We start from the raw sequence: 18,929 nt of genomic DNA, 5'->3' as shown, positions 1-18,929 counted from the left end.
ATACCAATAAGATTATTCATAGTTCGGTCAGCCATCAATAACCTCATAGATATAGGTTTGGTTGCCCCGTACCCCAAATACGTGTATACTACCAAAGGCATCATATTGCTACTAGCTTCAAGGTTATATAAAGCTCAAGAGAAGTCAAAAAACCCAATGGTACATAGAATAGTAAATGCTTCAGGGTCCTTGGTGACGTCCAAGTTACACCTCCTCTTAGAAAATAATAGGGTTGCTACCAAATATAATAACCTAGTAAAGGTTGGGGTCCCTTCTTAAGTGGATATATGGAATCATGGCTCTTAGTTATTGTAATCAATAGGCAAAATTGGAAAAGTAAATAGGGGGATTTAAGTATCAATGTTGAACTTGTAGAAAATATCAACTTCAGTTGTAATAAGTAGTAAGTGAACACTAGGATTGTGTTCCCCCTAGCTTCTTAGCTCTGTAGGCTTATCGTTTATTGTTGAACCAACCTGATATCTTGCATGCAGAATTGATAGGTTATGTACCTTCTATAGTGTTTTGGACGTGTAGAAAGATTTTTCCCTTAACCTTTCGAGTCTCTGGATGTCACCTTACTAACCCTTATCGTGATCCCAATTAACTATTACCTTTTGAGTTTTTAGTTATTAGATGAAATCTAACCCTCTTCCTAAGATGAAACCTAGAAGCGTGGATCGATAGTTGGTTTCCAAATTACTATTGTCTTTATCTTTTCCTAGTCACTACTCTTTTGGAGTAAGTAGCAATAATATAGGTGGGATCCTAACGTGTGCACGCATGCTGTAAACTATTATAATAAAGATAAAAGAATACATGTATAGGATCAATTCAGATCAACAATAGCACTTTCCCTACTTCATCAATCCGCTAGGGTTTCCACAACCCTAGATATGGGTTTCTAGCCGCTATACTTGTGAACAAACCAACAACATTCATAATCAAAAGCATAGATATAATCACAATAATAAGAAGTAGAAAACCGACAATTGTAATTGAATTAATGAACCAAAGGCAATGCAAGAAAATCCTTAAATCCAAAATCGGATCTCAAAATCAAAATATTTTTATAAGCATCAAAATTGTGTAACTCCTACTAAAATACATAAAGGATATTTATAGTACATGAGGAAACCCTAAAATCAAAGCCCGAAGAAAATAGGAGAAAACAGGGTTGGTGGCCACTTATGGTCTCTACCTGTGCCCTGACCCTTGCCGCAGGTAGCACTTGCACCAAGTGCCAGAGACCAAAAATCCTGTAGGTCAGCTATCGGGATTTTGGGCTTCTGGAAATTTCTTTGCCCACATGCGGTCCATATGTACTACTTGTGGTCCATATATTGACTTAGAAAGTGCCGGGAGTAACCCTTTTAGCTTATCTTCAATTCCCAAATATGCTTTGATCACAAATAAGATAGAATATGTCCCGAACATCCATAATTTCTCTAAAAAGTTGTCAAAAACATCCTTTTTATCTTTTTCATGAATTTAGCATCCAAAATATGATTTCCTACAAAAAATACTCAAAATACATCATATCTAACAAAACAACCTCAGAAACTTGCATATTTTTCTTTTTAAGCGTCGAAAGTGTTATATTTCTATAGCACATCAACACCCTCAACTTAAAATGTTTGCATGTCATCAGGTAACAAAACATGACAAAAACCTAAACGCCGCTTAACTAGGAGAATTTATGTGATTCAAGGCAGTCAGCCAACACTTTAAGCTTAGAGCACAACACCCCCTTCAATCTCACTTTTCAAAACCAACTATGTATGAAAATTAAGAACAACAATATAGAACAATGGGATAAAGGTATGGCATTACAAAAGCTTTAGAAAACAATGTTTATGTACAAGTTATACTACCCAAAATAGCAAACAGCTAACAATATGACTCATGTGCCCTCACAATAAAGAAGTCCCACTTACTCATATGAAATCATGCATGACAATGCAAGGATAGTTGAGAGACACTCAAAATCAAAAGAGAATTCCCATCAATATGCATCAAATACCGTATGATTTCCCTTATTTTAGGTACTTTAGTTTTCGGACAGTCAGGTCGGATTACTATAGGACTTTTCTCGACTTATAATGTAGAGTTGGGGGACGGTCTAGTACATATGGACATATAAATTTCCTAAGCCTCCTTGGCACTACGCTAACCTTGGGGTTTCACTTACTAGCCAATTTCCTTTTTATTTCACCTTTATTTTGCTATTTTTATTCTTTATTGCTCATTCAGGTTGGGTGTGGTATTTAATTCTTTTTTGTCACTTTCTCTCAGACTTTTTTCTTTTTTTTGTTCTTCTCTTTCTTTTTCTTTCTTTTTCAATCACACCTTTCCCTACTAACTTTTTCTCTTATTTTACCCTTTTTCATTCCTACTTTTCACTATGCAACCCTATGATAACCACCCTTAACTTAGGCATTTTTCCTAAGTTGAGGTGTATAATGTTCAAGGAAGACCAGGGCCAAAATAGGTTATTAATACAAATGGGAAGGTGAAAGGTGTGACAAGAAAAATAGGCTATAAGGCTCAAAATAGAGATCAAAGGATATAATTCAAAAGGGAAGGTCATTTAATCTAAAAGTGGACTAAAATGAAAAACCTTTCTATCATTCATTACTAATCGACTATCCTTAAACCTAGAAAAGACTAACCAAGCAAGTTCTGGATTCAACCCACAAAGGGAACTAAGTAGCATCTCATACAGACATGGCACAGAGTTAATATTACAAACTACAACTTGTATGGTACATGCAATTATTAGCAAGTGATTATCATGTCCCTAATCCCAATGCCGTAACAAGATCCATAAATTTCACACATATATACATTCATACAGTTATAAAACATATTTATAGGGAGGTACCATTTTTTGTAAAAATCAATGAAAAACATGACTAATGCCCTAAATACTTAAAAATTTCCTAATTACACAAAAAAACAACCTAATACAAAATAAAACATAATAAAATAAAATTAAGCTAGACATGACGGTTCTACAACTATACTGTGGCTAATAGGAAAAAAAGCATGGCAACAAAAACCTATGATGGCTATGGTACATTCAAGACCTAACTAAAACCTATGCACTCTCATCAATGCGCTATAATAAACAAAACATAAGGAAGTGAAAACATACCTCGGATGTACTAGGTGCTCGTATTATGAGCAACCCTAAATAGGGGTAAATCAGCTAGCAGAGGCGATGGTAGTGGTGGTGCACTAATAGAAGGTGCTACTATTTCTATCTCTATACGGCTCTTCTTTTCAATGACTTCAGTCTCCATCGAGTTATGTCTGGCCCTTTCAACATTCTAATCATATGACATATGAGGATCCTGCAAGTAACCTATGTGAAATCTCTTTTCCTCAACTGTTGAGACCACCTCACCATCCTCTGCAAAGAAATCAACCATCTCGATACTTGTTAAGGTGATATATTGACCTGTTAGAATATAACTAAAGGAGTGGCTGCGACACAGCTCTCTGTGAGAGAGCGTACCTATGCTAATAATAGATCAAACTCCTCTTTTATCTGTCCTAGATCTAGCACATCTTTCTCTGTGAATCGGGATTTATCCATTCTATCAAAATTATCAACCCATTTCTAGAAGTCAGCACGTATCTTAGATAGTGCTACTCTCTGCGCGACCTCCTATCTTGCCTCAGCCTACTCAAATCTAGTCTAAACCCCTGATCTCATCTACTCGTAGACAGTAGTCATCTTAGTGTCAACAACCCTCAATCAAGCATTGATGGCCCTCTGACTGTCCATCAAGCGCTGTAAAATCTCTCTTACTATAGCAATCATACCTATAGTAGGATCTTTAGTAGATGGGCGAGTAGGATCTAAAGATATGCCAATTAGCTCTATGGTCAAAGTCAAGGCTGATGAAGAAGTAGCTAGTGTCCCCTCACCCTGTGTACTCAAATCTAGAGCCTCTCTTTAGCCCCATATCTCCATATCAGTAGTAATGCCCACATCACCTCCATATTTATCTTCAAGCTCTATGGAAATTGTTAGGCCCTCGGTCTTGGTCCTCAGTACTATGGTTGGCTCTGTAGATCTCATGGGAAAGCCTAGGTATGTCATACTCTTTATAATCTTCATCTGTGCAGTAGATGTAGCACATCCCCTCTCATCTATACCCAGTATCTCAAGTACACCATCCTCATCGTATAGTTTTTAAATCATAAAAGGGAATGAAAGATTAGTCATCTCCCCAAATGCTCTATCATGGATCTCAAGTCAGAGAATAGATGCAAAATTAATAGAGTATCTATCCATCATACTAACAATGAGGGTTACTCCCCTCCCCCCTCCCCATGTCAACAAATTATCTATAGTAGTAGAGAATAATCGATATCTGATTAGAACCTACTAAAACTTGTCCTCAACTGTAAACAGGCCCTTCTTTATCATACCATGACCCTCAGTTCATGGGGTCGCATCACCTAAAGGTGAAATATAGCTTGCTGTCCACCTAGTCATCTCAACCCTCTCTTGTTTATGCTCTTTCTCCCACATAATATATTGATTATGTATGACTCTCGGTCTGTGGTCGGACTCAACTGTAGATGCAAAAGTAATATAATCAGGACCAAAAATGACAGGTGGATAGTCTCTGTTGATAGATCAACTGTGACCCCTCTCACAAGTATATGATCAAGTTGTGGCTTCTTAGTGAATTACACCAAGCCTGGAGCTCTATGCAGAGGGCAAACTATTATGGTGTTGTAAGATGCATAAAACTCACGTACCATGATTGGTCTATAAGAACTGAGTGGTCTGGTTATCCACTCTAACTAGTAAAGATCAAATTAGTCTCATAATTGTGGTCCTCTATGAATCTTAGCTAGATCAATCTGGTGCTCCTTATAAATCAGCCTCTTAGGCCTCCTAGTATTGATATATGACTATATATATCATAAACCATCTGCATATCCTCCATACACCACCTAAGAGATACCTCTGTGGTATATGTGGTTATAGGACTCTCCCCCTATTATACTGGTGCATCATGGGAAACATACTTCCCCTATTATACTGGTGCATCATGGGAAACATACTCTATACACTCTTAAAACATGGGTATATCTGACTATTATACATGTGTGTAGGTACCCTCCTCAAATTGGGGTAGTGCTAATAACTCCTCCTACTCAGTATCTCAAGATAAATCCTAGGGCAAGTCCAGAATGAGACTAGTCATTGGGAAAGAAAAAATTATCCACTTTCACAATCACATTAAATGAAATGCCAATAGGTTTCTTTATCCTACGATCAGCTATCAGTAACCGTATTAAAGTCAGTTCTGGAGTATTCAAACCTAATTTCTTGAATAAGGCTAGCGACATCAAATTTATGTTGGCTCCTAAGTCAATAAAGTTTTGGCAAATCAGGATGACCCAATAGTATATGGTATACTAAATGCTTAGGGTCAACCTTTTCTGTGCAAAATACCTTGTAGTGACTGCTTTATAGTGGTGCAAGCCATCACCATCCTCTAACAGAGCTCATTTCTTCTTTGGGACTAATTATTTCATAAGCCTGGTATATCCAGTCATCTGCTCCAATGCCTCGAGAAGATGAATATTCAAGATCAACTCTTTCAGTATCTCAATGAATCGCTTAAATTTTCCTTTTTCGCTTTTCTACTTCATTCGCTAAGGAAAAGGTGGGGGCAGTCTCAAAATTTGTCTTATTTCCTGATCAACAACCAGAGCCTTACCTTTTTCCTTAATAACCTCACCATCACTACTTGTTGCCATTTTTGAATCCAAAACAGGTGTCTTATGAACAGTAGCTTCCACAACAGGTAGTGGGGGATTCATAGTAGTCATACCACTTCTTGTAGTAATAGAAAGAACATGACTATCATTTTTTGAATTCTTCATAATATTGCTTGGAAAGGTATTTGGATCCTCTGGTTCAGAGTTGCTAACATCTGCCCAAATTAGTGCTCCAACTACTTAATAACAGTGGCATGAGATTCGATATTCTGGGTCAACCCTAAAATATTTGCCTTAATCACCTAAGGCTGATCTCTTGATTTTCTTGACCCCTTACAAGCTTAATTAGCATCTATATCAGTTATATTAGTTTTGACCTTGGTTCCCTTGACCTTGCACTCAAAAACCCGCCAACAGATGATCCAGATAATTTCTTTCTTCTCTAATTCTATCTCGTAAGTTTTGGAAGTTAAACCCTGTGCTTCTACTGCATTTACTTTCTCAAAAGTTGTTGTTGTAAACTACTTTGCTAGGGCCCCTATATTAGTTCTTAGAAACATAATTTCTTGTGCAACTGAATCATCATCTAATTTCTGGTAGCATAAGGCACCAATAGCACATGTGATAGATCCCATCAAAGCCTTCCAAATTTGCCACCCTTAGTTAGTGAGAGAACTGATCTATCATCAAGGAAGCTACCTCCTAGCATAGTCTCATAAAATCTCCTCCAAAGATGGTGTCTACCATGGCTCTAGAAATGATGGTCAACGCTCGACAGAATATCTCCAATAAGCTCATCCCTGATAACCTATGGTTGGGCACCATACTTAGCTTCTTCTTAAACCTTAACAATGCCTCGTACATAGATTCTGACTGTAACTACCTAAAATTATAGATCCCATCCTTAAGATGTAACATCCTCGATGGAGGAAAGAATTGATTCAAGAAAATCCAGTACAACTAGTTCTATGTAATGACAAGGCCTCTTGGCAGCTCCCCTAACCATAAAGATGCTTCTTCTGTAAGTGAGAAGGGGAACAACCTCAGTCTAAGTGCAACATGATTTAACCTTAGAATGGTATACAAACTATAGATCCCAATAAAATTATCAAGCTGTATATTTGTATTATCTACAGGAAAACCCGTAAATACACCATTCAAATTTAAGAGCTGGATCATTGCACTTGTGATGTCAAACTTGATGCCTAGGGGTAAAATAGGAGGAATAATAGATCCAGTCTTTTTTTGGCTCAACATATCAAAGATATTATTCCTCATATATATATAGATGCACTTATTGATATGCTGGGATCACTTAACATGGTCACCTCTAGCTTTATTCTGATTCCCACCTAGTGCTGCTCGGTGGTCTACTACCTATCTCTACTCAGCTAACTCAGCCTCCTCAGCTACCTACTAATCTTTTCTATTGCTCTTCTCTTATTTTTAGCTTAATCTTAAAGCTCACTAGTCTGCCAATCAACAATGTCATGTACTCCTTAGGGAGAAGGGGGGTACAATATAATGAACCCATTCATGATTATCATCTATTTTCTATTCCACCATCCTACTAGGTGTTTGTAGAATCCTCTCAAGATATGAATTTACTTGGAGTGAGTGATTACCTATGTTTATTCCCAACTACAAACAAAGTTTAAAAAAACTGTAAAATACAACAACTTCAAATCAAAAATCAATACCATATCCCCCAGCAATGATGCCAAAATTTGGTGATGTCCAAGCTACACCTCCTTTTAGAAAATCATACAGTCGTTGCAAAATATAGTAACCTAATAAAGTTTGGGGCGAAATCCCATGGAAATACTTGGAATCGTGGCTTTCAGCTATTGTAATCAATGGGCAACTAGAAAATTTAATGGGGGATTTGAGTATCAATGTTACACTTGTAGAAAATGTCAACTTCGATTGTAATTAGTTGTAAGTGAACATTAGGATTGTTCTTTGTGGCTTCTTAACTCCGCAGGATTATCCTTCTTTTTTGAACCAACCTGATACCTTGCATATAAAATCAATAAGTTATGTATCTTCTATAGTCTTTTGGACGAGTAGAATTATTTCACCCTTTACCTATTGAAACTCAAGAAGTCAGCTTATTAACCCTTATCTTGATCCTAGTTAACAATTACTTTTTGAGTCTCTAGTTATTAGATGAAATCTAACTATCTTACTAAGATAGAACCTACAAGCGTGGATCAACAGTTAAACTCTAAATTACTATTGTCTTTATCTTTTCCTAGTCACTACTCCTCTTTTAGATTAAGTAGCAATAATTTAGGTGGGATCCTAATATGTTCACCCGTTAAGAGAACAATTATAATGAAGATAAAGTAATACATGCCTGAGTATCGGTTCAAAACAACAATAGCACTTCCCCTACTTTGTCAATCCGCCAGGGTTTCCATAACCCTAGTTATGGGTTTCTAGCCACTCATGCTTGTGAGGAAATCAACAAAATTCATAATTGAAAGCATAGATAAAATCACAATAATAAGTAGAAAAACCACAATAGTAACTGAATTAATGAACCAAAGTTAATACAAGAGAATCCTGAGATTAAAATCGGATCTCGAAATCAACATATATTTACGAGTATCAAAAGTGCGTAACTCTTATTAAAAAATACAAAATGAGTATTTATAGTATGTGAGAAAACCATAAAATTAAAGCTAAAATAAAATAGGATAAAACAGGATCGGTGGCCACTTATGGTCTCCACTTACTCCCTGACCCTGGGCGCAGCCTGTATGCTGGGCATAACTAGCGAGATCAAGTGTCAGATAACCAAAATTCTACAGGTCAGCTCTCATTATTTTGGACTTCTAGCACTTGCTTTACCCACATGCAGCCCATATGTACTACCTGCAGTCGACATATTGACTTAGCAAGTGTCGTGAGTCATCTTTCCAATTCATCTCATTTTTTGTACATGGTTTGATAACGAACAAGCCAAAAAATGTCCCAAATATCCATAATTGCTCCAATAAGTATCCAAAACACCTTTTTTTAAATCTTTTTTCACGAACTTAGGATGAAAAACATGATATCCTGCAAAACATACCCAAAATGCATCAAATCTAACAAAATAACCTCAGAAACTTACAAATTTTACTCATTTTAAGCATCAAAAGTGCTATATTTCTATAGCATATCTATCCTCTTTCTTCTCAACCAATGATCGAAAGGCAACAATACTTTAATGATGAACATTATCAGTGGGTTCAAAGCTAACCGTCCACTTTCTAGTAACCAAATCCTTCATGAACTTAGCTAAGCCAGGCATCTGCTCTATGCTTTTAGAACAAGAATATTAACAGACAATTATTTCAACATGGACAAAGACATCTGATACTTTCCTTCCTCTTGTTTCTTCTTAAATCTTTAAGAAAAAAAAGGGGGGGGGGGGGGTTGTGGAATTGTCTTCAACACATGCTCGACATCCTTTCCCTTTCTTTTATCATTCTCAACACTTTTGTCAACACTTGTCGATATTTCTGATGACCCCCCACTAGTCACCAACTTTTTAGATTCCACTTCAGGTGCCTTATACACATCGAAAACATCATTCCTAGCTTCATCAGTTCTAGGTATAATGGTGGCTTTACCACTCTGAGTAGTGATTGACAAACAATAGTTGTCATTCTTAGGATTCTACAAAATATTCCTTAAAAGAGTGCCCAGTTTACACTTATTCAAGGTCTCTGACATCTAACCAAATTATTGTTCAAGTTGCTTGATCACAGTAGCATGTAATTTCACTTTCTGGGTGAAACCTTCTTAATCTCCTTAAAGAAAGTCTCATGACTTTCCTAGCCCTTTACCAACTTTGAGAATATTATCTCCATCCTTGACTAAGTGTCACAATTCACTAGTGGAACAGATGTACTGCTCTTCTTTATATAATTATCCTTACATCTCCTGTCACCATCTCTCTCTTCTTCGATCCCTATATTTATACCTATAGTAGTTCTGAACTTGATTTCCTTGACTCAAGTTCCAATTTTCTTGAACAGATAATTGGCCCTTGGCTCAAAAACCCACCAATTCTCTATGTAGATACTTTCCCTTTTTATCCACATCAAAATTATATGACCTAGATGTTTTTCCTTGTGCGCCCACAACATTCACCTTCTTGGAACTCATTGTTGCAAAATCCTTTATCAGTAACCCAATCTTCATATTCCGTTGTACGACCAGTTGAACCACTAAATCAACTACTAATCAAAAAATTAGTGTAGAGGACATCCCAAACATTGCTCTAAACTCGTTATGGCCACTACGAGTTTTTGGTTATGTCTTTTGTCTTGACTAATGCCCTAGATACTTTCATGAGCTTAATGAATGAAGTGCTTAAGCCCTTTAGTGATTCATTCATTATTGTGTTTACTGATGATATACTTGTTTATTCTAAAAATAAGGAAAAGAATGAAGCTAATTTATATAATGTGTTAAAATTATTGAAAAGGGAGCAATTGTATGATAGATATTCAAAGTGTTAATTCTTGGTTTCTTTGGTGCACATGTTTTATAAGTAAGGGTTTATGGTGGACTCATAAAAGGATGAGCCTATGAAAATTTCAGCCAGATCGACGAATGTGATAGAATTTTTTAGCTTTATGGGATTTTTCATTTACTATCATTGGTTTATTATGGGTTTTGTTGCCATTGCTTTACACATGACCCATCCAACTCAGAAAGAAGTATTGTTTGAATGGGATGATAAGTATGAGATGAGATTTTAAAAGCTCAAAACTATGGTTACTTTGGCTTCAACTCTACCCTACCAATCGAGGGTATGGATATTATTATATTTTGTGATGCCTCATGTTGGTTAGGTGTTGTGTTGGTGCATGATCGAAATGTGATTTCCTATGCTTTGAAATAATTGAAGAATTATGAGAAGAAATACCCCATGCATAACTTGGAATATACAATTGTAGTGCTTGCTTTAAAAATTTGGAAGCCTAATCTCTACAGGTATAATGTGAGGTGTTCACAGATCACCGTAGCTTACAATACTTTTTCACATAGAAGGAATTAAATTTGAGAAACAGTAGATGAGTGGAGTTGATTAAAGACTATGAAGTGTCAATCCATTATAACCTAGATAAAGATAATGTAGTGGCTGATAAGCTAAGACAAAAATAGTGAATATAGGGAGTTTATCCTTTCCGGAGGTGTATAAGAACCTATTGGCAAGAGAGGCACATTCTTCGGGTAAATTTTTTTTGTGATTATAGGAAACTAGCCAAGGAAATGTGTTGATAGAAGTGGAGTCTATATCCCCATTCTACGATTAGATTAAAAGTAGAGAGTTTAAAAATAAGAAATTGAAAAACCCTAGAGAAAACGTGTTAGAAGGGAAAATGGAGGAGGCCAATTTGGATAATAAAGGGACCTTGAGAATTGGAGGTTGATTTTGTGTACCTTGAGTAGATAACATAATTCCAACTATTTTGATAAAGGCCCATAATTCTAATTAATCCATATATCTAGGTGCCAACAAAATATATAGAGACTTGAGATAACACTATGTGTGGTAAAGGATGAAGCGTGACAATGTGAAATTTGTTGTCAAGTATCAAAACTATAAGCACATCATATACGAACATCCGAAGCCTAGTGCTTCCTTTTAGAGGATGCCCATTCCATAATGGAACTAGGAATAGATAATCATGGATTTTATGGTTGGCCTTTTAAAGACCATGAGGAAATGCACTTTATTTGGGTTATTATTTATCGATGACTAAGTCAACTCACTTTATTCCAGTAAGAGTAGTCTATAACGCAATAAGTTGGCTAAGATTTATGTGAAGGAAATTGTGAGGATACATGAGGTACTGGTGTCTATTACACCCGATCAAGGTGCTCAATTCACTTATAATTTTGAAAAACCTTTCAATTTAAGTGAGTTCTAGATTGGACCTGAGCATGAATTTTCATCCATAGGCCGACGATCCATAAGAATGAACTATCCAAGTTCTTGAAGACATTTTTTGGGCTTGTGTTATGGATTTTAAGGGTTAGTGGAACCAATACCTACCATTGTGTAAATTTTCCTGCTACAGAAGGTACCACTCTAGCATTGACAAGGCACTTTTAAGGCGTTATATAGTAGAGGGTGTAGGTCCTCGATAGGATTATTTAATGCATTTGAGGTGAGGCTTTAAGGCACTAACATGACGAGGAATTTATTGAATAGGTGTGATTCATTCAGGAGAAGATCGTAGTGTCTATAATCCAAAAGAAAGACTATACAGACAAAAAGGTAAGAGGTATGAAATTTTAGAAGGAGGAGAAGGTACTTTTGAATGTGTCACCTATGAATGGTGTAATTCGATTTGACAAGAATGGAAATTTGAGTCCAAGGTACATAAGACCCTTTAATATATTAAATAAAGTGGTGTCGGTAGCTTATAGGCTAGCCTTACCCCCTAGTATATTTGGGGTTCACCTGGTTTTTCATGTTTCAATGTTAAAAAATTACCACAGGAATGGTGACTATATTGTTTGTTGAGATTCAAAACTATTTGACAAGGAACTATTCTATGAAGAGTAACTAATTACTTTCCCAGCTAGAGATATGAAAAATTGAGGAAATAAGTTATTCCTTGTGCGAGTCTTCTGTGGAGAAATCGTATAATTAAGGAAGCTACATGAGAGACGGAAGTAGATATGCATAAGTGGTACCCGCACTTGTTTGTCAGTTCAAGTACATTTTATTTCAGATATTATATTTTCAGGATAGTTGTTTTGTAGGGAAAAACAAGGGATAAATTGGTATCTAATGTAACAACCAAAAATATCGTTATGCTGAAATATGAGGTGTAAATTTCATCTAAACTTTTCTTAGCTAAAAAGAATTCAAGGATTGTTTTGTTCTTACATATTTTTTAGAATGTGGTAATTGAATAAAATATAGAATTAATGTGGTTTATAGTGATGGGGTTGGATGATAATTAGATAGTCAATGAGTATGGAAAGTCATAGCAACTTTCAATATCAATAATAAAGTTATAAAACTCTGATTATAGCATTTATCATGGAGGAATTGATTTGAAATGTCAAAATTTATGGTGTGTATTGTAAAACTAAACAACTGAGGGTTCCTAAGTTTCTACCTCAGATCACTACAGTATAAAAAGTAACCACTGTAATGGTACCATTACAGTGGTATCCCGAACAACCAGGGACCTCCGTCCCAAAGGACATGAACTATTGTAGTAGAATTTTAACCATTGCAGAGGTAACACATAATAATAATTTCAGTTTTAAAACCTAAAGAAAGGATTTTCATTTCCTACTCTTCTAAAAACACAATAAGGCTCTGGAAAAAGGCAATTTTCAAAGGAATTTTGAAGTTGTTTATTTTTGGAGGTAAGTAATTACGTTCAAGACTTGAAATTACTTATTTTAACCTTAGACACTCACTAGAAACAAATTAATAGTGAGTTTTGAGGATTGAACCCTAGTTTATAGAATTTGATAAAAAAACAATAAAAGTATTTATGAATTCGGTATGTAATGTTCCTAGAATGATAGAAAACACCAATGGGACTAGAATTATGATTGTTTATGCTACGTCAAATAAAATTCATGGGGTTTAAATGATAACAAATCTAAGATAATGAAATAGGGTAAATTGTGGAAAATATCGATGACTTTTGATTCCTACAAGTTAAAAAGAGATGAATTATTGAAATGTGTATCTATTTTTTGTGTAGATCAAGAAAGAATTGGATGACAAGAAGAAGAAAGAAAAGTTTGGCTTAGAAGTGACATTGAACCAAGGAGTTGAGGTAGGCTATGATTTTGGGTAGCATTTAGACTTTCTTGTCTTTATGTTAATTTTTTATTTAGTCAGCTATGATTGCTTTCTTGCAGGACATGTGATTTGACGATTGCATTACATTTTTATTGCATTAAAATGAGGCATTGAGATGATGAGTCAAGTACTGCGTTAGTACAATATAATATGATGTGATAATAGATCGAGTACCATACTAGTATTTTATGATATAATGATGAGGATAAGAATGGTAAGAGATGATGCATAAATCTTGCATACATGCACTCATTCATATCAATTGTGTGCTATTTTGATAAAAATATGTGATAATGAATAATTTACAAACATGATTAAGTATAAGTTCCTGTAAAAAATGAACCTATGATTGTATTATATGGTGGTTTGTGCCAGTTATCTGATTGATACCACTTGTTATGAGTATTGTTATGATTGTTTCTATACTTGTTTAACTTGTTTACTTGTAATCATACATTGTTAAGATAGAATGATGTTTATCAGTACTTGTTGATGTACTGATGCCACCTGTACTCTTCTTTTTGTTGAGTGCAGCACATCTTTCAACGATTGACACGTGACCTCAGCTTTAAATAGTGATCTAGACTTGATTTGAGGGTGAGCATAATGTTTAGACAACCTTCAGATCTTTTTATGATGTTGAAGTTCTTTGTCTTCGGGACTAAGATGATTTTCGTTTGATTACGTTTTGTTATATTCTTTCTATTTTCAGACTCAATTGTTTTTATTTTAGATGTTCTTGTATGATGAATTCATGTCCCAAAAAATTATAATAGATAGAGGTTTTCACACTGAATTTTTTTTATGGATGATGACATTTTGAATAATTAGTAGTATTGAATGGGACATTTTTAGAACTTGGTAAAAGGCACGTAAGCTAATGTTATAATGAATGTGGAGATGATACTTAAGTGAGTAAAGGCGAGCATAGTATGATTCTCCTATCATAAGTTAGGGCGCCTGTCAATCATGAACGATTGGGTCATGACAATTACAAGTTGCTAGTTATCATGATTTAAATACATTATATTTAAATTTAACGGGTTTAATTGCGTATTCAAAATTTTAGCTTTTTTGTTTATGTTTCTCATTTTTGTACAATAAACTTTGACCAAAAATTAGATATATAATTTATTTGGTTCGGTAATGAGGTGCTACTTATGAATCAAAAATCATCTTGGTCAAAACGAATTAACCCAAAAAGATTGACATAACTAAACGTGCGGTGTAATAAATTTATATTAAGTATAGTGACAGGCACCCGCAACTTTCAAATTATGAAATCGCCTCTGAATGAAGGTGTTTGCAAGTTTTGGGAGTGAAAAGTTTGGTTTAACCTTTTCAACGAAATGATTTTTCTTAAAAAAATTTTTTTTGCATATTTCAATTAGTCTTTTGGTGGCTTTGTTTTTTATAAAAACTAAAAACAAAAGAAAAACAAGAAAAAGATAAAATAAGAATAAAGTCAGCAGTGGAACTAGATTTTAGGGGTCATGATTGTTCGGGAGGTTCAAACATATATTGACATCTAAAATTTGATGGTTCCGCTTGAAAATCAAAGCATCAATTATATTCATAATTTAAGGATTCTTTTTTCATTTTATATCAATTTTTATGTATTTCGTATAAAATTACATCGAATTTAATGAGTTTCAAAGAATTAAGCATTTGTACTTGGATCAGTCCCTGAAATCTGAATATACCTTGAATTCATTGGCCTTTAAATTTTTGCGTGATAATTACACCGGTCATCATATTTCTGGATTATAACTTTCCAATAGTCACACTCACGGCTCTTTGTTGTGAAAAGCTTATTGATTTATTTTTACAAATAACAATAATAATTGTGTCTTAATCAAAGCAAATTAAAATCAGTTATAGTAATAGTTATTTTCCGTGTTTCTTTATTTTAAGTTCGTGTTGGTTCCAATATTAAAATTTTACAATCTTTCAAGAAGAATTTGTTAGAATTTGTTTTTTTTTAAAAAAAAATAACTTTCAAAGACATTGTGAAAATATCAATAGGAGTTAAGAACAAACTAAAATTATTTCAAACACGTGTGATTTGAGTTGTCACAAATGTATTTCCAAATACTTGTCAGAAAATTATTTCAGAAATCAATTAACTAAATTTGGTCAAAACCTGAATACGTAAAACTTACGATTGTAAGATTAAAGTAATAATTCATCATAAATTAAATAAGAAGAGAAAACTCGATTCAATCGTTTTTCTTTTTTCATTGAAATTTCATGGTTTGCAAAGATGATGTCTTTTACATATTATCCAAGATAGAATATAACATAAATCCAAAAGGAATAATAAAGACAGGAAAATATGTAACCATAAAAAAGATGTTGAACTTAATTCAAGATCCACTCATGATTAATAAAAGAATGAAGTAGCAACGACAGCAGAAACAATAGTTGTGGCAATGGTGGTGAAATCAGGAGTGGTAGTGGTGGCACCATTGGGTGCTGGTGGTAGGCTTATGTTAGGAAAAGTATATCCAGCAATTGGTCCACCAACAGGTGCAACAACTACAGCTCCATTATCATGGGATCCATTAATGGTACCTATTAAAACATAGCATATATTTAAAAAAAAATTGAACTTAAATCTATGCTCTTTTTAGTAATATAATCTTATGGATGAAATTACTAATATCAAAAACCGCTCAATGAAATTGATTACCTAAATTCACATTTCTATAGGGCCTTAAGCTTATTTATTAATAAATGTACTTATTTTTTTCTACGTATAGATCTATAGAACTGGTCCAAACAAAGACCCCCCTACATTCCTTTTTTAAGTATATATTTTATTTTTCGAGAGACAATATGACTAGTTTTCAAAACTGAATTAGATTAGATTAATTTAATTTTTAAAATTAAAATTTAGATATTAAAAAACTATATGAAAAATACTATAAATTGCACTTTTTTTTCCAATTTGATTAAGAAATATATCTTAAAATGTTCATTGAAATGTGTATCATTTAACTCTAAAAAAGAAATCATATAATTAAAAAGGAACTGAGGGAGTAGTTGATTTAGGAAACATGCGTTGAAGTCAGAAAGTAAAATGATCATATTCTGATAAATGAACAAAAATTAATTCCTAGAGGACGAAAATCAGAATAAGCAGAGGTAAATGTACTAATAAGGAAAAATTTGTCATAGATTACTTACTACGAGAACAACCAAATCACAAAAACGAAATGAAATGACATATGAAACCTTATATTAGTTATATAAATTAAAATATTTTATAGAAGTATATATCGGGGATCTTTAATTTTTGCCGCCTAAAGTAAAGTTGTACTTGCCTTGCCCTTGAACTGGTGCTGATGAGAAGTTTTATAGTCTGTTTCTGACGTGTCAAAAATATTTTTTCCTTTTCTCTTTTGTTTTAAAAAAAGGAATCTTAAAAAGGTTCAAATTTTAAGCCACCGAAAAATATGTATTTTGGACAATGAATAGAAAATGTATCCACATCTATATATGAGGAGACATGATATAATTGAGTGACTAAAAGATGTGTTCGTAGAATTAAAGAATACCAATGATATTGTTGTTTCCAACTGCAATTGGACCATGAGTTGTATCTTTCAAAGCTGTTGCAACAGGAACATCAATGGTGGAGGCCATGAAGACCATGGCAAAGAAAACGAGAGCAAGAATCATAGTTTTACATGCCATTTTATCTTGCTAGAACGTTTTCCTCCTTCTTTTGTATTTATTTTGAAGGCAGCAATGTAAATTGGATGATATGCTGCAATGAGAGAGGCATAAAAATATGTAGGGACTAATATAGGATAAACTGAACGTAAAATAAAATTCCCTAATGGTTCAGCGGAGTCCAAGGGTGGCCATGAAAGGCCCTATTCTTCTTAAAACCTACAAATGTCATAACTAATTTCTTTTATTCACAACCACAAACTTAACTATATTTATTTTTCTTGACTAGTGGTTTCATTATTCCTGTCCCCATGATCATGGATGGTGTTAAAATGTGAAACAAATAATGAGTATGTTGCAATCAAGAAAATGGTATTCATTTTCATATAATAAATAAGTTAAAAACAATATCAATGGAAATTCAGTTTTAAATTTATCCAATTCTTCTGAGGATTAACTTATGAATTTGGTGAAACGTAAGTCCTTCCGTCAAGAGTGCTAAATTTTAAATTAAATTCAACAATCAATAATAAGTTTCCCACCAATTTAATCGAGAATGAATTTTGACCGAATAAAGACAAAAAACTAAAATAGAGATCGAGAATGAACACCATAAAAATCTTATTTATAATTCCTGATAAGCTTCCATATGAGCTACGCCCTGAGCTAGGCACTATTATACGTTAACAATATTCTAAATATCATTATAAAACTTTTTAAAAAAAATTGACGATTTTCAAAAATCCCCCAAATCTACAGTAAATCCACCTCACGGGGTGGCAATAGGACGTTGCGAATGCATAGTGGGTTAGAGCATATATGTCAGGTTGGTCGATTTAGAGTGTATGTGGGTGTGGGGCTCGCCATCAAAATTGGAGAGATCCTAATTTTGACAAATGTCTTTTGAACTGAACCCTAAAAGGCTAACAAAGATTTTCAAGCAAAAGCTTGTGCTCATTAAAAAGTTCTTCAGAAAATAATTATTATCGAAGCAATTGTGTTTGTTAAGAAAAACTTCTACAAACAAATTATAAACAACTGTTCAGTTGACACCTATATGTATGTGAAATAATTATTCTAGAGAAAATGCATAATTACTCTATGAAAGTAAGATTTTCTTTTCAAAGAAACAGTTGAATTAGGAGTGAGAAAAATAGAACCCCAAATAGAACCAAATTGTAAATCGAGTGAACCCCCCCCCCCCCAACTTCCACCCCCACCCCCACCCTCTTTCTTCCCCCTAAAAATAAATTGACTAATGATTTGATTAGACTTGATTTGGTGTTGGAAAAAAAATTTCAACTATAATTGATTTGGTTTGATTTTAACTAAAAATGTCAAACCAAACCGAACCAATCCGATATAACATTTATACAATTTTTAAAAATATTTAACACATTAAAATATTTCATGTGATATAATTTATAAATATTTTTTAAACTTGTTCAGTGTTTTTAAGTTATCTTTCAACATATTATTTCATGTTTAAACTTAGAATTTTGAAAGATTCAATAAGTTTTATAGCCCATATATATTAGTACTCAAATAAAGTTCAAATCAATACTAATGCTAATAAAAATATTCAATTAAACACTATAAATGACAATAATGTTGAACACATATTTTTTATTTTTGTATAAATACATAACCTAATTTT

At 33.9% G+C, this 18,929-nt stretch overlaps 1 protein-coding gene across 2 annotated transcripts; it reads right to left on the bottom strand.

Annotated features, from left to right (window-relative positions):
* Positions 1-8,264: 8,264 nt before the first annotated feature.
* LOC107847013 lies at positions 8,265-17,396 on the bottom strand. Of its 2 annotated transcripts, none has more exons than XM_047398816.1 (2): positions 17,155-17,396; positions 8,265-8,817 (listed from the first exon to the last, which is right to left on the bottom strand). In XM_047398816.1, exons 1-2 carry the CDS (start codon positions 17,291-17,293, stop codon positions 8,681-8,683), a joined length of 276 nt encoding a protein of 91 aa, XP_047254772.1. In that variant the 5' UTR covers positions 17,294-17,396; the 3' UTR covers positions 8,265-8,680. The 2 variants fall into 2 exon arrangements, with proteins under 2 accessions (XP_047254772.1, XP_016546755.1); XM_016691269.2 differs by lacking the exon at positions 8,265-8,817 and adding an exon at positions 15,809-16,168 and having other exon boundaries at positions 17,155-17,390.
* Between the last annotated feature and the right edge of the window lie 1,533 nt (positions 17,397-18,929).

The sequence above is a fragment of the Capsicum annuum genome, chromosome 11 (assembly GCF_002878395.1).
Source record: "Capsicum annuum cultivar UCD-10X-F1 chromosome 11, UCD10Xv1.1, whole genome shotgun sequence".
Lineage (NCBI taxonomy): Eukaryota > Viridiplantae > Streptophyta > Magnoliopsida > Solanales > Solanaceae > Capsicum > Capsicum annuum.
The sequence above is the reverse complement of the archived record's forward strand: the minus strand, read 5'-3'. Positions and strand labels throughout refer to the sequence as shown.